The 24848-nt window shown below is 35.9% G+C and overlaps 1 protein-coding gene across 1 annotated transcript in view; it reads right to left on the reverse strand.

Moving 5' to 3' along the window:
* Positions 1 to 24848, reverse strand: part of LOC127199602 (inactive N-acetylated-alpha-linked acidic dipeptidase-like protein 2) — a 356127-nt gene that overhangs the window by 111264 nt on the left and 220015 nt on the right. Inside the window, exons 6-7 of the mRNA XM_051157743.1 lie at positions 23801 to 24006; positions 19531 to 19650 (exon numbers count right to left, since the gene is read on the reverse strand). Coding sequence (XP_051013700.1) covers positions 19531 to 19650; positions 23801 to 24006 — 326 coding nt within the window. The remainder of the gene's footprint in view (positions 1 to 19530; positions 19651 to 23800; positions 24007 to 24848) is intronic.

Consider the following 24848-nt stretch of genomic DNA (forward strand, 5'->3'; position numbering starts at 1 on the left):
TATAGCTATTATATTTTCTCCCGTAAATGGCTTCATCAGCTTCTGTTCTAATCAATGTCCAGGCAATTGCACTTGTACATGTACATGTGCACACACACCAACACACCACATACATACATCCACACTATACAAACACATAGGGACACACATATATGCACACACACATGCATGAACGTACCCAAACAGACATGCAAACATTCATACACAAGCACACACAAACATCAGAAATATATCCTGGAGCACATAAATACTTAATATCCTGTGAAAATGGCTGTCACTGTGTATTTTGCTTTTATTGAGAAAAGTGTAAAATATGTTCTTTGCTACATGTTTTACAAATGATTTGACATTATCAAATTGTTATTTTACTCACTAATACAGAATTTGACTCATGTTCTTTTTCTAAGAATAAATATCAACAGTAATTGACTACATAGCTTCCTTAATTTGGAATATAAATATCAATGTAGTAGCATGTTAGCTGTGCTGACAGCAGCTTGATAACATGATTAAAATATATCTTGTAAACAAAATTTGTTACACACAAAGATTAAAAATAACTATGTAATTTAATAGATATCTTCAAAAATACATATTTAGAGTGATTTGAAAATACTAGTCTAGAATATTTCTTCTCAACTCACTATAAGCTATTTCAACCAAAATTTATACTTTGAAAATATAGTTATATTTTTCTTTTGTTTTTCTGGTAACTGAACTTCCAAAATAACAGCAAACATGTATCTTTGTGAGCATGCCCATATTATTCATAGTAAAGGGCATTTTTCTGTGTAGCATTCTCTTACTTCTTTCAATTTTCATCTGAGACAAGTATATGGGTTGCAGTGGGCCTTCTGGGGCATCTTCCTGATACTGAGTCAATCTGTTTTCCTTGGGGATCCAGCTGGTCGTCTACCTTCATGACGCTGAAAAGACTGGGTTGATCTAAATATAACCTACATATGTATCTGCCACCTTGATCTCCCATGGTAGACATTTTTATGTGAGAACTATAAAGTTTTTGGACACAATCAAGTAATACATAGATAGTTAGTAAAGGGGTTGGCATATTCACACTTATAAATACTTATCATCTTTTCTATTTCTTAGCAAAAGAAGTCTGCAATTTTATCAGAACTTCATGGTGGGAATTCAAACTACATTCAAACATATCCTCAGTCATTTTTCTCAAACTAAGAGCCACTATTCTCAACAGAGGACATCTGTATTTGAATTAATAATCTTTTAAATCAAGCCCTGAAATATCATATGCACTAAAAAACAAAATCATTATATTTTATTTATGTATCTATGTATTGTGTGTGTGTGCTTATATGTTCATGCATTTTGTATGAGCAAGTTATACTGTGCCTGTGAAAGCCAGAGGACAATTTGCAAAAGAAGGTTCCAGGGATTATATTTAAGTCATCATGCTGGGTGGCCAGGGCTTTTATCTGTTGAGATATCTCATTGGTGCCAAAGTGTATTTTTATTAACATAGCAAGCAAACAATACTGAAATACCTGCACTATATTTTAATTATTTGAGTCAAGTGAAGCCATAAAATAGAGTTGATCAACAAAGACATTTTAATATGAAAGTTCAGAAGACACATTAAGTACTATAGCTGGTTGAAATGCCTCAAAAGAAAGGAAAAATGGTAAAAGCAAAACATGAAGAAAATGGAGATAAAGACTGATCTGTGGTTAGAAGTGCTTGCCTTTCTTTCACAGGATCTGAGTTTAGGTCCTAGCACCTAGGTCTTGTGGCAACCAACTGCTTAAATTCCAGCTCTCTCTTATGGTCTCTCAAACAACCTGAACACACACACACACACACACACACATACACACACACACACACACACACACACACGCACGCACATGTACATGCACAAGAGAGAAAGGGGAAAGAGAGAGAGACAGACAGAGAGACAGACAGAGAGAGAGAGAAACACACACAGAGAGAGAGAGGGCAAAAGAGGATGGTTTTATAAATATTAGTTTCAACTAATATTAATCCCTTTCTAGATCTGTGTATCAAAAAATGACTTTATTTATTTTTGACATTCGCCCTACAATTTTAAAGAAACAATGGCTGAGCACTGTAGACTTAGCTACTCAACTCTATGTATCTTTTGTAAAATGTTATTGAAATGAACAAGAGTAATTAAAACAGCATGGTACTGGCACTGCAACAGGCTGGTTGATCAGTGGAATCAAATCAAAGACCCAGATATGAATCCACACACATATGGTCATTTTATTTTTGACAAAGAAGGCAAATCCATTCAATGGAAAAAGGATAGCATCTTCAATAAATGGTGCTGGTCTAACTGGATGTCTATATGTAAAAAAAAAAAAAAATGCAACTGGACCCATATTTGTCACCTTGTACAAAACTCAAATCTAAGTGAATCAAAGACCTCAACATAAAACCAGAGACACTAAGTCAGTTAGAAGTAAAAGTAGAGAAAAGCCTGGAAAACATCGGCACAGGAGACAACTTCCTGAACAGAACACCAACAGCCCAGGCCTTAATGTCAACAATTAATAAATGGGATCTCACGAGGCTGAGAAGCTTCTGTAAGGCAGGAGACACTGTCAACAGAACAAAGTGTCAGCCTACAGACTGGGAAAAGATTTTCACCAACCCTACATCTGACAAAGGTCTAATATCCAAAATATATAAAGAACTCAAGAAATTAAACACCACCAAACCAAATAACCCAATTGAGAAATGGGACTTGGAACTAAACAGAGAATTCTCAACAGAGGACTATCAAATGTCCGAGAAACACTTAAAGAAATGCTCTTAGAGTATTGAGTCTCTTCTTAGTAACTTGCTATCCTTCCTCTGAGTGCCACCAGGCCTCCCCATACAGAGGACGTGGTCGGGAGAGGGGAAGGAGGTCTCGCTCAATCACAGACATAGGGGAGGGTAGAAGGGGGGAAGCAGGAGGGAGGGAGGAATAGAAGGATAAGGGAAGGCCTAACCCTTGAGATGTAATATGAATAAACTAATAAAAAATTTTTAAAGAAAAAAAAAAAAAAAAAAAGAAATGCTCAACCTCCTTAGTCGTCAGGGAAATGCAAATCAAAACAACTCTGAGATTCCATCTTACACCCATCAGAATGGCTAAGATCAAAAATTCAAGCGACACCACATGCTGGCTAGGATGTGGAGAGAGAACACTCCTTCATTGCTGCTGGAAATGCAAACTAGTACAGCCACTTTGGAAATCTATCTGGTGCTATCTCAGAAAATTGGGAATAGGGCTTCCTCAAAACCCAGCTATTCCACTCCTTGGAATATACCCAGAAGATGGTCCAGCACACAACAAGAAAATTTGCTCAACCATGTTCATAGCAGCCTTATTCATAATATCCAGATCATGGAAACAGCCAAGTGTCCCTCAGTAGAAGAGTGGATAAAGAAACTGTGGTACATATACACTATGGAATACTACTCAGCTATTAAAAACAAGGAATTCCCGAAATTTGTGGACAAATGGATTGAACTAGAAATGATCATAATGAGTGAGTTAACCCAGAAGCAGAAAGAGTCAAATGGTATACACTCACTCATATCTGCACACTAGCCCAAAGGGCATGTCCTAGGAAAGTCTTCACTTACCAGGAAATTGGAACAGAGAGGAGCACATCCTATTGGGACTCTTGATGAGGGAAGCATGGGAGAATGGCAAAGCAGAAGGATCCAGAGGGTCCTAAGAAACCTACAAGAAGAACATTATGATAGACAGATTTGGGCACAGGGGTCCCATTCAAACTATGGCACCAGCCAAGGACAATACAGGCAGTAAACTTCAAACCTCTACCCAGATCTAGCCAATGGACAGGACATTCTCCACAGTTGAATGGAGAGTGGGGTCTGACTTTCACACCTACTCTGTTGCCTCATATTTGACCACGTCCCCTGGATGGGGAGACCTGGTGTCACTCAGAGGGAGGATAGCAGGCTACCAAAAGGAGACTTGATACCCTATGAGCATATATAGGAGGAGGAGGTCCCCCTCAGTCACAGTCATAAGGGAGGGGAGTAAGGGGAAAATGGGAGGGAGGAAGGAATGGGAGGATACATGGGATGGGATAACCATTGAGATGTAATATGAATAAATTAATAAAATAAAAGTTAAAAATAATATTACAATAAAGATTCATTTATTCTGCATAATAAAATGCTGAATGTACCTACCAAAAGCCTAGAAAACAAGTATACCATCAACTGTGAGTCTCAGAGGAGTATGATAATTCTCCATTTCTTTTTCCTTAATGAAGTTTCCTATGCCACATAAGAAGAAAACTCAATTAACACCATGAGTATGACTTTAGTATACTTTGTAAATTAAAAAGATTACTAATATCAAATGAACAAACAAATTAGTAAAATCATAGGCAAGAATAATTACTTTTTAATGGAGCAGGGTCTAAAAAAATATCTTTTCAAAACTTTTGTGTATTTTAAGTGTAATCGAAAGATCTATTGATATACTGCTGAATACATGCATGTTACAGCTCACATAGCATGCTAAAAGATTTCTGCCGGAGAGCTGGATTGTACTGCTTTAAGAAATGCTTTCCATTGCCCCTGAAGAATCCAAGACCATATTTTGGACCATGCCCTTCTCTGCCAATTGCACAGGTACCTTAGAAACTTGAAAAGGTTATGGCTAAGCAAACTCTATGTCTGAAAGCCATGGTTACATCGAAGGCTAATAATTTTGTGACTTTTTCTTTTAGGATATCTTTGGTGATTGGAAGTGTAACTCAGAACAGCAGCTTCTTGTAAAATTCTGATTCAAACAGCCTCTTTTGCAAACTAAAGAATTCACTGAATATAAAATTACAGTAATTTTAGGAGACTTAGAATCTAATGATTGCTTTTACATTCCTGCTGAGATTTTCTTGATGTTGGCTAATGTTGGGTAATATGTGTCTTTTAGATAAGTATATTTTAGTTCCTCTAATTTTTTCTTATTGAAAGTGAATAACTTTTAAGACTTTTCTCCCATCAGTATTTCATATTTAACCTCAATGCTTTTATAGTAGCAGCATATACTTTCTCAAGCAAGAGATGAGCCATTTTGAAGATAATTTTTTAGGAAATCATCTTGAATACGTATGAATTTGTCTTTCTGTCTAACTGCATACCAATCCAGAAGTAAATACTAGCCTCTTTTATCACAAATTAGCTCTACAACTTTTATAAATGAAATGGTGGGAAGAGTCTTTTTTAAGTAGTTTCTTTCATTCAAATACACTAATGTTTTGAGGGTTGTCCATTGTGCTGCCACACATAGTTGTCCAGCATTCCATTTTTGAACAGCATACTTTATGTATTCTTCTGTGGATGGAGCTTTGCCCTTTGTGGTGGGGCAACTATGGATACATGTTAGGAGCATGCCCTTATAAGCTTTGGTATAGGTATGTTATCATTTCCCTTGGAGGAATATTTAGGCTTGGGTTTGTGTTTAGTACACATGACACACCTTTTTCTTCATGATATCATTAAATAATTCCTCTTAAATAACAGGAACACTTTATGGGAACATCAGTGTGTAAAGTATGAAAGATCTAGTGACTCAATTGTCTATAGTATACTAATAACCTTTTGGGTTTCATCTATGTTGTACCTCAATATATCTGTCTTATGTACATGCGAAACATACATTCAACAAAATGCAGTTTTATAAGACATATTTAACACTTGTTTTCTTTTAACTTTGGGCATTTAGAATAACCATTGCTTCCCTTGTCTGGTTTTCCAAGCTTAAGATTTCTCTCATTGCTCTAATCGATACTTTAATATTTATTGCCTTACTCCTCAATACCTGAAATATACTTCTCTCAGCTTCTCTGCCTAGCCTCCAATCCAAACATCATCATATTCTTCTGAACAAAATTCTGCATGTATCAAAGGAATTTTCTCAGCTATACTTAATGACCTCAAGCTCTGGCAGCCTGTTATTTTTCTGTGGTCACCATTCATGTCTTTGCTAAATAACTCTTCATCATGTCCTTCTTCCTATGATGCAGTAGCTCTTTTCTTCTGGGTTGAACTTTATGTACCATATAGTATATAGTAGCTTTGAGCAAACCACTCAAAGCATCTCTTCTCAAGAGGAGGAAATAGTTACTAAAAGAACATATTCTATGTAAGACACTATGATCTTCTCTAATTAAAACAAAACAAAAAACCTCAAAAGATGAATTAGAATGGTAGTATGTAAATCAAATGCAGAAGAAGCTTCCTAAAACATATACATATATGAAGGTTATTTAAACAAAATTGCCAAATAATAGGATAGAGAGAGTCCCAACTGAACATCTCTTAGTAGCAAATGAAGTTTCCAGTGATATGAGTGGATTACATCTAACTGAGTAGTTGGTCAATGGGGTCCAATGGGAATCCTCAAACAACCCTGGCTTTTGCCAAGTCTGTGTATGAGGTCAAAGACCTATTTGCTGAAGACAGCACTTACACAGCTCAGTGTGCTTGGAAAAGTCCAGCTTATGTCTACCTTTGGTTCTTGGAACTGGTTGGCAGTCTACACACTACAATAGGAGAAAAAACACCAACCCAGTCACAAACCCTTTTATCTACAATGAAGTCTTGCATGAAAGACATACCTATATAATAATGGCACAAAGCTCATAAGAGGAACAAACCAATATCTGATTTGAGCGAAGGCACAGTCCATGAGATGAAATCCATACCCAGTGCTGTTTGAGTGACCAAGAAACTGAAACTAGATAACCCAGGGTCCTAGATTAAAAGCAAATCCTACTGCTCCACGATAGGAACGTAGCACTAACATGACTTTTAATCACATTCTGCCACACTCACAGATAAGTGCTTTGCTTTGTCATCATCAGAGAAGCTTTCTCATACAACAGATTGGAATATATAAATAGACTCACAGAAAATCTGTAGAGAGTGAGAGACCTGGGAACACTCATCCCTAAATGGGATATTTATATCAAACCCTTCCTTTCAGGCTCAGGGAATCCTGCACAAAAGGAGGCAGAAAGAGTGCAAGACTCAAAAGAGTATGAATAATGCTATGGCAACACAGCTGACTTACAGAAGAAAGCATATAGACTGAGGCAGCATGCACAGAACCACCAAGGGTCTGCACCAGATGGGAACCTAGACCTGAAAAGAGTGAACCATTTGCAAATGAAAATTTAGTTCTCTCCAAGGGAGTCTCACTCAGGAAACAAACTACTCTTAATGGTCAACTGCTTGCCCAGAAGTAGATGAACAACAGAAAGTGAACACTAGTCTCATAATTTTATATCAGGGCATTATGAAATAAATTTTTCTTTTAATTTTGTCTTTGATATTATATATTTAATTTTTTCTCTTTTAGTTTTACCCTACAGGTACTTTGTGCATATTTTATGGTTTCCAGTTTTGTGTTTTTATCTTATTCCTGATAGAGAATGAATGGGTCTCTGTCTTTATATTTGATTCTTTTGTCTTTTGTTTATTGGTTTGTTTGTTTTTTCATATTCCAGTGCATTCTTTTTTGTTTTATATTATTATTATCCTCCAGAAGCCTTTTTTTTTTCTAATGAGACAAAGAGGGGTGGATATGGGTGGGGAGGCCATTGAGGAGGTACTGGGAGGATTGGGGAAAGGCAGACTGTAATTAAGGCATATTATAGGAAAAAACGTTCAATTAAAAAAATTTAGAAAATCTGAGCCGAGTGTCGTGGCGCATGCCTTAATCCCAGCACTCGGGAGGCAGAGGCAGGTGAGTCGCTGTGAATTCGAGGCCACCCTGGTCTACAAGGCTATTCCATGGCAGCCTAGCCTAGCACAAAGAAACCCTGTCTGGAACCCCCACCCCCACCCCCAAAAAAAAAGAAAAAAAAGAAAATTTTAGTAACATTTTAGGTTCTAATTATTGTGGTCCAATGTTTATCAGTAAGAAGGTAGATCATTATGCTGGGCAGATCTGGGCCCAGGGGTCCTGCTGAAACTATGGCACCATCCAAGGAAAATACATGCAGTAAACTTCGAACTTCTACCCAGATCTACACAATGGACCGGACATTCTCCACAGTTGAGTGGAGAGTGGGGTCTGACTTTCACACGAACTCTGGTGCCCCATATTTGACAGGGTCCACTGTATGAGGAGGCCTGGTGGCACTCAGAGGAAGGATAGCAGGCTACCAAGAAGAGACTTGATACCCTATGAGCATTTACAGGGGGAAGAAGTCCCCTCATTCACCGTCATAAGGGAGGGGAATAAGGGGAAATTGGGAGGGAGGGGGAAATGGGAGGATACAAGGGAGGGGATAAATTAATAAAATAAAATTTTAAAAAGTTAAAAAAAAACTTGGTAACTGTAACTGTAACGGTGGCTTTGTGCTTACAGCATTTAGCACAATGTATGGTCACAGTATTTGGAATGATAGCTTCTTGACTATCAAGATTTCTAGCTGAAGAAAAAAGGATTTTATTATTGTGGAAGAAGTGTTGTAAAGAAAACTTGAAATATTTGTTTTAAAAGAGAATTAGTCAAAAAAGGTGATGCATGTACACATATATATAAGGAAATAACAGCATTCATATGTGAAATATTTTTATAAAAATTAAAGATCTACAGAAGGGTAGATAGCATATTAAATGTATTTTATGTTCCATATTGATTCATCATTTCACATATTATAACACAATGTATTTTGAGTGATAAAATCTTTGCTTTTATTCACAGGAAAATATGCAGGTAACTTCCCACTTTGTGACAGTGTCACTGTGTATGTAACTAGGGAGATATGACTTGCAGTGCTCCAGGGGTAGTAAAAATGTCAGTGATTAATTATAGCATTTTTTTAATTTAAGGGATTCATGTTTTTAAAAAATTTTATATAGTGTTATTAAGAGTTTAAAGAGGATGTTTTGCATACATTGATATTTTGCATCGATTCTTATTTATAGAAGGAAAAAAATCCCAAGCATCTTGTGGATTTTATAGCAATATGTTACCTTGATGGAGATTGTGCAATGGCTTACAATTTTCAGAATCTCAGATCAATTACTGAATGTTATTGAAATGTGACTAAGTAAGCTTTCTGAAGATTAACTATAGAAAGATAGAAAACTGTTTATATTATATCTGATTAATATTATTTCAAAAGTTGATCAGTATCTTTCATTTCATTTCAAAGTTTCAACATAAATGATTCTAGATTTTTAAAAAAAGATGTCTCTATGGAAGAGGGTTCTACCTTTGATGCTATGATTCAAAACTGTAATTTTCCCTATAATTATCAGTAGATCAATGCTCATTTCAGTCTTACCTACTGCCATCGTTCTAAAAATAATTTATTTCATTCTTATATGGGTACACTTTTGTTGTCATTGTTGATTTGTGTATGTTAATTCAATACTTACAATGTCCGCTAGAACTAGTCTTAATAGAAATTGTGAGCTGTCTTACGTGAGTGATGGTAACTGAACTCTGGTCCTCTGTAAGTGTACTCCATACTGTTAATTGTTAATCACTGAAGCATCTTTCCAGTCCTACCTACTGCATTCATAATCTATTTTTATTTTAATTAACAATTATTAGCATTGATGAATGAGTTACATCCATTTCTGAGTGAAGTGGTTGTCATAAATAAATGCCTATGCCAACCCACCATATTTATGTGCTTACGTAGCCGCAGAGAGTATGACAACAACAACTACCTAAAATCTTCATAGTTTCTTATATTTCACCAACTGTTATATGGTTTGTAGATTTAGAGCCAAGATTTTTTGACTCAGTGTGTGTGTGTGTGTGTGTGTGTGTGTGTGTGTGTGTATGCAAATGTTAAACAGGAAAGTATTTAGCCTCAAAACCAATAGAACTGAAATATTTCAAGCTTCCTTATACATTATAAAAGCTAACCAAATGAATTTCAGAATAAGTCACAGGTTTACTACTGGCATTTCACATATTGCCCTTGTACTCTGGATACAATCTAAATTATATATTCTGACACATATTTTGTTATGTATCCAGAGTACAAGGGCACACACAATGACTCAAAAACTCCTGGCTCTAAAAGGCTAACCAAAGAAACAAATACAAATAAAGGGTACTTTATGAATAATTTAGTATTCAATTAAATATAGGCAGAAGAAATGACAAATAAAAATGTTTAATCTCTTTCTTAACATGTCAACAATGTTTGTGTATCTGAATGTAATTTTTCTTGTTTGAGAATCTTCCTTGGGCCAAAATGAAATTGTTTCTTTATACATTTCTAGAGATACATGGAAAATTGCTATCTTGGCTCACAAGAGAACTGGTGAATCGTGACTAAAATAACTTGCTATTCTGCAGTTTAACTTATTTTATCATTTTCACCTTAGGATGATAATTTGAAACTGAAGAGTTGGCTAACAAAGGTAGCTATAGGAGGATTGGGGTCAGATCCAGGATGCTTCCACCTGTCCATTTACAGGTGAACTTTCTGATCACAGGGAAAAAGTGATCCAACAATACTTTAAATTAATCCTTTGACAATTTAAGACAATATATTTAAACATATTATATGCTCTCCAGCTCCTCCTTTAGCTTTCTTTTTTCCTTACTCATCAACGGAAGTTTGTGTTGCACAAATAGTCTCAGGAGAGGAGCCCACCTGGCCTGTGGTTGATCTGCCATAAGTCACACCATTAAGGAAATCAGACTCTCTTTTTCAGAGGAGTTAAATGTCAGTAGTGCCTGAACTGGGGGAAGAATTTCTTCCACAGTGCTTAAAAGATAAGCTTCTGTTCTGACCATTGGCTAGATCTGGATAGAGATTGAAAGTTTACGGCCTGTATTGTCCTTGGCTGGTGCCTTACTTTGAGCGGGACCCTTGGGCCCACATCTGCCTATCATAATGTTCTACTTGTAGGTTTCTAGGACCCTCTGGATCCTTCTGCTTTGCTATTCTCCCATGCTTCTCTCATCTAGAGTCCCAATAGGATGTCCTCCCCTCTGTCCCTGTTTCCTGGTAAGTGAAGGCTTTCGTGGGACATGCCCCTTGGGCTAGTATGCAGATATAAGTGAGTATATACCATTTGAGTCTTTCTGCTTCTGGGTTAACTTACTCATTATGATCATTTCTAGCTCAATCCATTAGTCCACAAATTTTGGGAATTCCTTGTTTTTAATAGCTGAGTAGTATTCCATAGTGTATATGTACCACAGTTTCTTTATCCATTATTCTACTGAGGGAGACGTAGGCTGTTTCCATGTTCTTGCTACTATGAATAAGGCTGCTATGAACATGGTTGAGCAAATTTTCTTGTTGTGTGCTGGACCATCTTCTGGGTATATTCCAAGGACTGGAATAACTGGGTCTTGAGGAAGCCCTATTCCCATTTTTCTGAGATAGCACCAGATAGATTTCCAAAGTGGCTGTACTAGTTTGCATTCCCACCAGCAATGAAGGAGTATTCCTCTCTCCCCACATCCTAGCCAGCATGTGGTGTCGCTTGAATTTTTGATCTTAGCCATTCTGATGGGTGTAAGATGGAATCTCAGAGTTGTGTTGATTTCCATTTCCCTGATGACTAAGGAGGTTGAGCATTTCTTTAAGTGTTTCTCAGCCATTTGATATTCCTCTGTTGAGAATTCTCTGTTTAGTTCCAAGCCCCATTTCTCAATTGGGTTATTTGGTTTGGTGGTATTTAATTTCTTGAGTTATTTATGTATTTTGGATATTAGACCTTTGTCAGATATAGGGTTGGTGAAGATCTTTTCCCAGTATGTAGAGAGGGATATGACTTTCTCACGTACTCTGGTGCCTCACATTTGACCATGTCCCCTGGAGGGGGAGACCTGGTGGCACTCAGAGGAAGGACAGCAGGTTACCAAGAAGAGACTTGATACCCTATGAGCATATACAGGGGGAGGTAATCCCCCTAAGGAACAGTCATAGGGGAGGGGAATAATGGGTAAATGGGAGAGAGGGAAGAATGGGAGGATACAAGGGAAGGGATAACCATTGAGATGTAAGAAGAATAAATTAATAAAAAAAATTTTAAAAAAAGATAAGCTTCTGAAGGGGGTAGGTTTGGAGCAGGCCATCTTATTCATCTACTCCCTGAGCTTTTTAGTTGAGAGTAATGTCTTTCATAACACAATGGGGAATTATTTTTCTTATTTAATTAATTTATTCAGATTACAACTCCATTGTTATCCCATCACTTGTATCCTCCTGTTCCTCCCTCCCGCTTTCATCCTATTCTCCTCCCCTGTGTCTAAGACCAAGGGGGACCTCTTCCCCCACTATATGGTCATTGGCAATCAAATCTCATTTGGTAGCCTGTTTTGAACAAATGGATAGAACTAGAAATGATCATACTGAGGGAGTTATCCCAGAAGCAGAAAGAGTCACATGGTATATACTCACTTATAATTGGGTACTAGCCCAAAAGACATGTCCCTCGGAAGTCTTCACTTACCAGGGGTTCGGGGTACATGTGAGGACACCCTACTGATACTCTAGGTAAGAGAAATATAGGAGATGGAGAAATAGAAGGACCAGAGGGTCCTAGAAACCTACAAGGGGAAATTATTTTAATCAAGGCCACGTTATTGTTTAATTATTTGGTCATTTATTTACCACTATTATTGATTTTTTCTTACTTTACAAAATCAAATTACTTTGTTTTAGAACAAGACCAAGCCAACCATTCAAAGGCAAATTGTCTTTATTACAACAGCATTTGAAAATGTGAAGTCACAATAATCAAAGGAAACTGCCAAGAGACACTGAATTGATCCCAAAGTTACAATGTTAAAGAGTGTTCCCACTCACTTGTTTTTATAGCATAAAACTTAAATTCATTTAGTTACTCATAAAAATACAAAATATTCAGGATGTTAACTGCAACCATCATAGCCGTGTGGGACAAATGGCAAAATGATATTATTGATGATTCTTCAAACATATAAGAAATAGTACCTATGCAGTTGGGGAAAAATAAACCATAACAAATCCTCAGAGTGAATTTTGTCTCATAAAATGGAAACATGTGCTGAGCTGTATTAATGACTCGGTAGTTAAACACAGACATGCGGTCTGCCAACAACGCTGGTTACTAACACCTTCCCTGAATGAACAGCTGTCCTTTGAAGTTCTGCCAAGCTAATGTCCAGGATAAAGACCCACAGACAAAAAAATTACTTGTCTGAAGCCATTTTAATAATGGAGCATTAATTATGATTGTGTGGATGAATTCAAGCTTAATTTGCTAATACCTCGAATTGTTTGAATTTCTCTTCAGCTACACAACTCAAACATTTTAGTAAGCTGTCTTATGAATCTCAGTGTTTCAAACAGATCTAAGACTTCCCTTGGTATCTAGATTTAAATAAAAAGGGATTTACATATTGTCAGTGTACACGGAACAGAAAACCTCTTAAAACAGTAATAAACTTGAGAGACTGCTGGCCCTTAACACAGAGCAAAGCCTTGTAAACCTAGGAGACAAATAGTCTTGCCAATAGAATTACAATTTTAAATGGAAGGCATTAATGAAGTGGTAAGTTAGTGTAAAGCAGGATTTTAAATCAGTATATTAGCCTGTATGGTCATTTTAGTTGACTTGTAATAGAAGTCCCAAAGGAAGAAAAAAGACAAATTAAGTAGAATCCACTGAACAGTATCAGAATTCATGAGTTAAAAAAATGAAAATAATTTATGATCAATAAACTCAACAAAATAGAAAATAAAATGCAAACAATAGTTATATAATTTGTCATGAAAGACAAAGAATAGCAGCACATTTCTCTATGCTCGCTTATGGCAAAGGATAATAAAAACAAGCTTAATTTTAGTCTGCCCATTATAATTATCAAGAATAGAGTGAGAAAGAGCAAAGACTGTGTCATGTCTCCCATCACACTTCCTGCCATCCAGGTCTGGTAAATATATACACAAGTTAACTTAACTAAAATGTGATACATAAAAATCATGTGCATTGTTACAAATGAATAATATAAAGTAAAAGTAAAGTCACACTGTAAAATTGTACTTTAGTGCAGAGCTGTACTTAGCGTTGAAGGTGTGCAGAGTGTCATGCTTGCCCAAACATTGGACAACCTCATGTATCTAACCCCCGTTTGCTGGTCAAAGATGTTAGAAAGTGATGATTTGTGAAATATATGTATTGAAAATAATGTTACGAAGACACAATAAAATGAGGGCATTTGTGTGAAGACAGGATAACAAACATATTTCATACATGCATCCTAGAGTCCTGGGTTTATTCAGGGGAGGACCTATAAGATGAATGGTGAAATAAATCCTTTCCTCCCCCATGTTGCTGTAGCTGATGACATTTTATTATAGCAATAAAATCCTTTAAGTAAGCCAAAGATTATGTGTGCCTGTTTAGGACATTGATCCACTTAGATTGGTTACATTTCAAATGCTCTAACAATAAAATATACAGGGTTTCGCTAAATGATGTGGAAGGTTTTCAGTTAGGAAAAATATCTTCCATGTTTCAAAATGTCAGCATGCTAAATATCACCATGTTTAATCAATTTTTATTTAAAATTTAGCTCATACCTTATCATGTAGACATGTAAAATGTCAAATAGTGAGAGACTAGAACTAACTTGAAAAAGCAGTAAGTTCTGTTTGAGAGATTCCTCAACTCATAACCATACATAAAACACAGATAGGTATACAGTAAGGAGATACAAGAAATCTGACAATAATTGCAAGCTGTTTATTTGGTTCTGGATTTGGTAATGTTTGCATTGTGAAATACATATCCCCAGAATGTAGTCGTGTTTCAATGTGGCCCCCAAAATTTGATGTTTGTTACTAAAAGATGCAGTACTTCCCTTTTTGGATATTTTAGCTGATGCTATTCCATACTGAAGTTCTCTTCCCATGACGCTATCCCTAGGGAATACCTATTTATTACCATAGAGGTTTAAATACATATACTAGGCTACACCTACTTATTAGATATCATGACAATAGAACACTGAACCAAGAAATGCTAATAAATACCTCTTCTTTCTTTAAGTTAATTTATTGCCAACTGGAGCATTTAAGCTAATGCCTCCCAGGACTTCTTTTAATTTTTGGCCCCTTGAAAAGTATGGCATACATGGGTAGGAGGAGCAACCTCCAGCCACAGGGAGTTAAAGGGGAGTGACTATCATTAGCACATTAGCAGCATGCTTAAATTGAGCCAAAAAAGTGAAAAGGAATATTACTCTAGCAAGTTTGAAAAGAAACTAGTGGTTTGGTATCATAGGAGCTAGCTAACATGACAGAAGGATTGGTCTTTGAGTGGGATTTGGAGTCCTTTCATGTTTATGCAACTGTCCTATAATGCATGTATTGGAATTCAGCCAGTCCCATTGCCTCTTTCCCATGAATTCTACTGCAGTTTAAATCAGTCATAACTTTCTCATAGATATTATTGCATGCTTTACATTTCTAGCAAAACATCAGCTCCTGAACAATAGGGACATTTCATCTGCTCACTGTGCTCTGCAACACTTAAATTAATTTCATATACAACTTTAGTTTTTTAAATCAATAATCACCTAGTAATGACCTCTCCAACCCGTTGTGGGAATTTGGAAGTAGTATTGCTGCCCATGTCTGGGCTGGCTCCACTAAGTATGTGATTTGGTGCATCTGCACAGCATATTTTGAGGGAAAACTTTAAGTCTTAGTTATTTTTCCTTTGCTGTGAAGAGACAGCATAACCAAGGTAATTTATAAAACAAAGCATGTAACTGAGGGATTTTTTTTGTACAGATTCAGAGGGTGAATATATGACCATCATCATGGGGAGCAGAGAGGTTGACAGGCAGCCATGGCTCTGGGGAAGTATGTGAGAGCTCACATCTGCTCCACAAGCATGAGGTAGAGAGAGAGTTAACTAGGACTGGCATGGGTTGTAGAAACCTCAAAGCCCACCTTCGATGAAAGACCTCTTCCAATTAAATCATACCTCCTTCAACTAGGCCACACCTCCTCCACCAAAGCTACACCTCCTCTAATGCCACACTTCCAAATCCGTCCCAGTTCCAACAACTGATGATTAAGCATTCAAACATATGAGGTATTTTCTTTCAAACTACCATATTATATATAAAACACTAAAACAAAATTAAAAGAGTTAACAAACCAGACAACCATCATTATTAACTCTAAGAAGGCTTTGTGAAATTTTCCTGTCCCTTGCAGTTTTGCAGTAACAGTGTGTGCACTTAAATGTCATTACATTTTTTCCAGCTTCTGTCAAGTAATTAAAAGTAATATGTGATCCAGGCATGGTGGCACACTCCTGTAATCCCAACACTCAGGGAGGCAGGAACAGATGGATTTCTGTGAGTTTCAGGCCAGCCTGCATTACAAAGGGAGCCCAGGCCAGCCAAGTCTACACAGAAAAACTCTGTCTCCAAAGGAAAAAAAAAAAAACATTATGTGAGTAGTATATGGCTATATTAACTACTTTCATATGTATAAATGCTTAATGCCTTCCGGAAATAAGCTTTTAGAAATTTCATTTTTATTTACTTAAGATGTGCAGAGCACTGACTACTATATGATATATCAATTTTCTCCTAAGGGCAAAATCAGTACTATCTGTAATCTATTTGAGATGATTGCAAAACCCGAGAGTGAAAAGCTGTATAGAATCAGAGGTATATCCGTATTAGTACTGAATATGAATGTTTAAAAACATTATTTGCCATAAAAACATATGGCATCTTAGCCATGATGCTATAAAATATTTTGTCTGAAGTCAGATATGTTTCATCAGCCAAGGTCTCTGATCTGTGTATTTTCTACAGTACATTTAGATTTTAAAAAGAATTTAAATTTCACATTGATTTATTCAGAAGAACTAAGTATACATACATGCACAGATTCACACACACACACGCACAGACAGACAGACAAGCAAACAAACATATACACAGGCTACATATTTAAATGTTTGTGAATGATAAAATTGAAAATAAGTTATAATATTAGTAGCAGGCTGACTTAGTTAACTTTGTTATATAAAGTAAAGTTCTAGAATTATAATGCCTTTTAAAAAGAGTTACATAATAAGAAAAAATGTTCAATTGTTTTGAACACTGATAAAAATTTCACTAAAATCCCAAATGATACTGTTATCCCAAACATCAGTCACGACATGAGGCTGCTTGAACATTCAGACATTAATGGTAGGATTGTGTCTAACACACCTTCCCTATAGAAACTACCGCTGTGTCAGCTGAAGTTGTCACTTGTCTATCCTGTGATAATACAATTCTGGTTCTACGTAATAAACACCTGGACAAAAAACATGCCACTATTACTCCAAAATACATGAATTACCAGGAGAATCATGCTTCTAGACTCTGAAAACTAACTAGAAACAACTAACAAAATCCATTATTGAACCTTTATTTAATTAATATGTTAGCACTTAATACTTGAGTGTTTTTTGCCATTCTTTTATATATATATAAAGTTCTAAGTTACTTCTCTGTAGTTTCATCTGGTGCACTGAGGCAATTAACACACAGAAAAGGGAGAAGTAGGTTATGGTTCGAAAATATATATCAATTTCTTAAAAATGTTTGAAGACTAAAAAGTATTAATATCAGCCAGGTAGTAGGTGGCACACACCTTTAATTTTAGTACCCAGGGAGGCAGAGGCTGGTGAATCTCTATGATTTCAAGGCCAACCTGGTCTACAGAGTAAGTTCTGGGAAGAAGAGCGAATAGAGAGTCATTTTCCTTTAAGGTTGTGGCCTCTTAGTTGATTGCCCATGTATTAGTTGATAGCTCCAAATCCAGAGGTATATAGACAGCACAAATTGTATCCAGTGGGTCACGAAAAAATGAAATACACAATAGTAAGTGGAATAGAGTTGTGAACTAAGAGGAGAGGGATGGAGCACGGAGAAGATAGAGGAAAGAGTTTGTAGTGAATATGATAGAAAACATTGTATGCATGGATGAAATCCTTAAATCATAAAATATTATATCTAATGTTTAAATCTAGAGCTGTGCAATATCTTAGTGTCAATACCTAGATATGCAAAATGAAAGCAAACAAACAAATAAAGTCCTTCTTCTATTTCTAAGTACCTGGGTTCTTTTTCCTGGTCATTCACTAACTTAGAAATATCTCAACTTCCCAGGGGGAAAACATGCAGGTCCTTCCTCTGGTGGATGTCTTGTGAATCTGATGACAATCCAGATAAAATTTATGGCATGCACACTAGGGTACATCTGCTCTTAAATGTACACACTTTTCCATTCTGTCTTTCTCAATGTCTTTATTGCATGATATATGAAAACGCCAATGAAAACTATTGAACTAGAAAATATGTTATGAAAGTCATAAAGTATTACTTTGCATTACCTTTCAATCAAGAATAACGGTGATACAAATCAGTTTTTATGATCTCTGTCTAAGTTGGTTCCCATGGTGCTCCATGGAAGCTCTGCATCACCTTAAATGCCAGTCCAATGTGCGGCAACAGAGACTGGGGATCGACAGAAACTGCACCCCAGTGATGGACTGGCTGTCTTCATACAGAGAAGCAACACAGAAAACTTTGTGTACAGTAAGCTGTGAAAATGTAAGTGTGAGATCAACTGACAAAGCAGAAAAGTGTCCTGCTAAATTCCTGAGGTATGTGAGAAATTATTAGTCATAGTGAAATGGCGTGAACTATACAGTTCATAACACTTTGTTGGAATCATTTTTCCTTTTCCACAAAGATATAATCAAATTCCTTTCATTTTGTTTGTTTTTCAAAGTCTCACTATGTGGCCATCACTAGCTTCAAACTCATGACCCTGCTTGAGCCTCTCAAGTGCTCATACTTTATAAATATGTTAAATGTGTTTATTGCTGTACTGCTGTCTTCAGCAATAATCATAATGTTGTTAAAAATCTAGGACCATTCCAGAATTTACAAAAGTACAAACCAGTGCAACCAGTGTGAAGAAATGTCAAAATAGCCACGTTTCCACAGAAATGGTACCAATGTAGAGTTTGGAATTTAAGAGAGACATTTGTATTTCAAAACTTATGTTTTGATTTATCTATCTCAGAATAATTCACAATTTCTTACATATATGCACATACATAATCAGGCAAAACTTTCAGAGTGTAGTAAATTAAGTTTAGGGAATATTGATGAATAAAAGAAAAGCTGAGCATTTTGACACACATCTGTAAACTCAGCACATGGAGGCAGAGTCAGGGGAATCATAGGAAAAGGTTAATCTGGTCTACAACATGAGCTCTATGGCAATCATTGTTACATGGAGAGACTCCTTCACAAAAGCAATCAGGTGGACAATAAAACAAACAAACCAATGTAGTAATAGCCATTTTTTTAAAAATCTTTTAAATTCTTATAGGTCATTTTATGAATAATTAAATGAAAGACACCAAAATTATTAATGTATCAGGAATATGCAGCCTTGTAATATTATTCCCCTCACACATGATCTATCTTACCTCTACTACCAGTTGCTGGAGAGAAGGAGAGGCCACTGAATGCAGGCTGGAGTTGCCCCGGATGGGACTATGGAGGCTGATGTAAGCCACAGCATTTTTTTGTAGAATCTTCGCAAAATCCTGAAATAAAAAAATTGAAAAGTTATACCATTGGTGCAATTAAAATAGCAGATTCTTCTTTATTAAGATGACAAACATGAGGTCAAATTATAACCATTTTCAGAAACATGTTGTAAAATATTGCGTCATGTGTTAAAGCTAATTCTTCCTCTACATGTAAACTCTCTTTCCACTCTTGCTTTATTCAGTTAAGCAGAATGAACCAACCGTTAAAGTACACTTACATGAGATAATCATTTTAATAGAAAAAGGTTTGGAGGGTTAGATTAATGTTGGTTCAATTAGAGAACCCTGAGTGGGAATTTTCTTCAATGACAGTTCTTAATGTTATAGTCCCTGAATTAGAGGCCAGCACTGGTGTGCTTCCCTGGATAGTGTTGACAGACTGTCCCTGTGAAGAAGTCAGCTAATTTTGCACAAATAAAATCTTATTTTGAGGAATATTAGACAATTCAGAACTGTGAGCCTGAAGATATTATCTTATAAAACTGTCATGAATACTGTGTACACTAAAGCTAGGGGCAATTCAATGGGGTTTTGCATGTATGCCCCTGTCCTGCATGCTGAAGTTTGTTGACACCACACTGTGAGGAGAAAGATCATAGTGTCCTGTATCCTTGGCTTATCTGCGTAATGTTGGAAATGTATCTACAAATTTGTGAGAGAAATGAGTAATTATTTAAAAGTAATTCATCTTTTAAATAAACACACTGGTAATTAAAAACTTGAGTAATTTCTCATATAATATGGTAAAAATGTCTAGTATTACTTAAATTCTATGAAAAATGTTCTTTAAACACATGATTAAACTTCAAACCCCTACCAAGACCTAGCTGACAAACATGATATTCTCCACCATTGAGTGGAGAGTGAGATCTGACTCTTACACGAACTCTGGTGCCCCTTTTCTGACCATGTCCCCTGGATGGGGAGGCCTGGTGGCACTCAGAGGAAGGATAGCAAGTTACCAAGAAGAGACTTGATATTCTAAGAGCATATATAGGGGGAGGAGGTCTCCCTCAATCACAGACATAGGGGAGGGGAGAAGGGGGGAACTGGGAGGGAGGGAAGAATCGGAGGAAACAGGGGAAGGGCTAACAATCGAGATGTAATATGAATAAAATAATAAAATGAAAAAACCCCACATGATCACAGACACTTTTATCTGTTAATGTGATTTTCATGAGCACTGCAGAAGACAGACAACCATATACTTACTTGAGGAAGCTAGTCTTAGACAGGTCTCATGTTAAAATAACAAGTCTATCATTGAAAAGATCTGAACTTCAATTTCCTTATTCTGAAATTTGTCATATCTCCAGAGAAGTCTGTGAACATATTCTTTGCAGAAAGAATGGTAGTTTATAGGAGCTGGCTTTAGGACATGCTATAATTTCCCTCTGGGATCAGCATCAGTACTGAGTCAATTCTGTATTACTTGCATGGCTACAAACATGAATTGCAAATTTATTGATCAACTTCACTGAATCCTGTTAACTTCAACTTGCAAAAAAAAAAAATTATAATGGGCAAGAAGGTACTCAAACAAAGCTTTTTCTTGCTCACCTCCACTTGATCTCAGTACGAAAGAAAGTATTTCAATCTTGGAAGGCACAGATTGGATAAGAATAAACAGAATAAGCAACCAAGGGTCTAAACTTCCTTTCAAATGGATGGTGATGATATGTTTTTGTGGGATACATTGATGTACTCTATTATATGGACAATTACAATTATTAGTCAATAGTGACCTCTCAATATCCTTGATCATTTTCATTACTTCTGTCTTTTTCCATTTACTCATCTAAGAGGTCAGAAGATAACTAAGTGTATAAATTTGCTCAGATTTACACACACACACACACACACACACACACACACACACACACATACACACACAATTTAATTGAAATGCAATTATACCACATTTCCCCCTCTATTCCTCTCTCCCAGGTAACTTTATTCCAAATCCTCCCTTATCCTTATTCTATCTTACGTTTATAGCATATTATTCTTTATAATTGACATACACATACATGTATAAATATATAAATAGAACCTCTTGATTCTATTTTTATTGTTTATGTGTATACAAATACATTTTCTATTTTTTTTGGACCATAGCAGTTTTTATATTTATCTCCTTAGGGAAATTATAGAGTTGTGAAACAGAACAACAGATTCACAAAATAATTAAAATTAATTTGTATTTTATGTGTCAGAGAATATTTACATCATTAGAAAAATTACTCCCATACATGCAAATACATGTTTCTTTAATTTTCATCTGACATGTCAATGCTTTCAAGGAATTTTTGCAGTACAATTCTCTATGAACTTGAGTTTAAGCTATTTAATTTAGGAAATAATGTGAGAAAAACTATTCTATGAATGTGGTCTATGCATGGTTACTAATTGAATATTAAAATAAGTTGATTGTGAAAGTTGTAGACATAATGGAAGCTGTTTAAAAGCACTTTTAAAGACATTTCCTTAGTGTGTCATTGATGATGGACTTTGTGGTCTCAAATATACAAGACCAATATTTGAGGGCCAGAGTCTTGTTCTTCCTGCTGCCTGTGGATACAGATGTAAAAACCTAAGCTCCTTCTCCTGTGCCATGTCTGCCTGTGTGCCACTAGGCTTCCTGCTGTGATAATAATGGACTAAACCTCTGAACGGTAACCCAGCCACAATTAAACCTTTTCTTTTATGAAATAGAGACATTTTCTTAACACTTACTAGAAAACTGAATCATTTTATTGTTTTGTAATTGTTTACTTAAAACAGCACACATCCATTAACATGCACAAAACTTGTTTTAAATTGTACTTATCTTGAAGTTATGAAATAAACTTTAAAACTTGGTTACTGTTTTTCATCCTGAATTTTAAGAAAGTTCTCAAAGCAATAGAATTTCTTCACTTGAAGAGTTCTTTTTGAATGGAATCTCTCACCAATCCCTTGCAGGAATTGAAATAGTCACCTGAAGTTCCTTAGTCTTCTTGAATTTACATACATGGACATTTCCTCAGCTGTAAGACGATTTACCCTTGAAAAAGTACATATGGTTTTTGTTTTGTTTTGGTTTTGCTTTAGAATCTCTTTTGAATCTGTGTGAGTGCCTGCATCTATGTTCCTACCCCATGAGTATGCATGCTGCCTTCTAGGACTACAGGATGGCATCAGATTCCCAGGAACTGGAGATATAGGTACCTGGTTTGCCAGGTAAGTAGTGTGGACAAATCCAGTCCTCTGCAAAAGCAGCAAGTTCTCGTAACCACTGGGCAATCTTTCTAACTACATTATTTTGTTTTCTAACCCTTATTCACATTTTCTTTAATCTTACTAGGCATTTTATCTTTCTTTAGGATCTAAAATGAACTGTCCCAATAAATTCCTATTGACTTTATTTTTGTCACAAAGTGAAGACAGTGAACAAATGGTTGTCCTATTCAAAACTACCTTCTTTTTTTTAAATGCGTTTGCTTTGAATCTCTTTTCCAGTAATTATAAAATTACCTAAAATATGTGAAAGTTTTGCAGTGTTCACAATCTTGTTAGTATGGCATTAGTTATTGATTGCCACATTCCGCTTGATTATTGTGTCTTTGTGACACACAGACAGACCAAGAGTGTTTCAACTCAAATAACACAATTGCTTACTAACATATCTCAATGCTGGATGAAGATTCAAGTTCTTGATGGAAGGTAGATATAAAAGCGGGGAAGCTGGGGAAGAGAGATAGGACTAAAGGAGTAGAAGGAAGAAAGGTAGGACAACAATTAATATTTTAATGAAATTTCTCATTGCATAGATAAAATCAGTGTCGTGCTAATGAATGTTTACTATTGTTTGGTAATGCTATTGTTTGGTAAATATAGAAAATCAGTAATGGTCTGTATAAACATGCCTACCATGTTTCAGTTGCCTAAAATATCATCTGCTAAGTAGAAGTATGATGATGAAGTAAACATTATTGCAATTGATATGCAGGTATTGCCTTACAGCAACGGAGGGACTCTCCTTTTAGAGCACTTTTGACAAGATCATTAGTTTCTTTGTCTTCAGTAAGTACTAGCTAATAATATATGGAATATGAAAGATAGAGGAAAAAGAAAAGAACTGTAATTAATGAATTTATTTCACCTCTCCCCATTCATAGGAGCCAATATTTCCCCAAGTTGATCCACCCCATGAACAGAAAACAATAGTACGTTCAGGCGTCCATCCTTTCTTCACTTTTAACATCAAGGCTTGGATAAAGGTTGTGATTATTGCAGTACTGCTGGCCCATTCTTGTCCATTATAATGGTTTCCAGCATGGTGGTTGCTGCCAACTATAATATACCGGTCTGAAAATAGAATGAAATAAGAGCCATTTAAAAAAATGTAAATCTCAACAATAAACTTAATGACATTTACATAATCCTGTTGCATAAGTAAGTAATAATTAAGCCAAATTGTTCTGTTAATTAATACCACTTTAGCATTTTCCACCCTCTGCCTTGATTCACACATCTGGGTTTATCAATGCAGAAGCACCTGCTAAAGCCAATTATGCATCCAAAGCTTAGATCCATATTACTGTACTCTACAACACAAATCTGAATTAATGAAGTATACAGATATACCACAATTAAACTCTTATCTAACATTTGCTAGCACCACGGTGGGAAGTGCACAATAAACAATGTATTGTGCTTGGTAAACAGCAATGCGTTATTAATACATCTGAAAAAGAAGTGAGTTAGGAGCTATGTATGTTAAAAATATTCCAGTCGTGTATAGACTTTGTTAAAAAGTAGTCTTTTAGGGATATATTTATAGTTTCAATTTATGCTTCTAACCTCTCTCCATTCTCCGAAAGAAAATAAAATTCGTCAAAATCAAGCCATGACCACTACTACTGAGATAATTTAACTTTTTACATATTTTATGTCATGTGGCCACAAACAGTTCATTAGATGCTCCTGTAGAACACTTGCCATGATTCATGGATATGGTCCTTTCACTAGCTGTTCTCATTGTTAAAACAGGATCAAAATATAGCTCCAGATATTTCTCATGTCCTTTTTTTTTTTCCCCAGTGCATGTTATTCACGATAATGACCAAGGTCAGTTTAATTGACCAACTAACTCTATGTTATGTAAAGAGCAATCTCATAATTGTTTTATTATGAGATGTTCCATGTAA

This window comes from Acomys russatus, chromosome 15 (assembly GCF_903995435.1).
Source record: "Acomys russatus chromosome 15, mAcoRus1.1, whole genome shotgun sequence".
NCBI classification, from domain to species: Eukaryota; Metazoa; Chordata; class Mammalia; order Rodentia; family Muridae; genus Acomys; species Acomys russatus.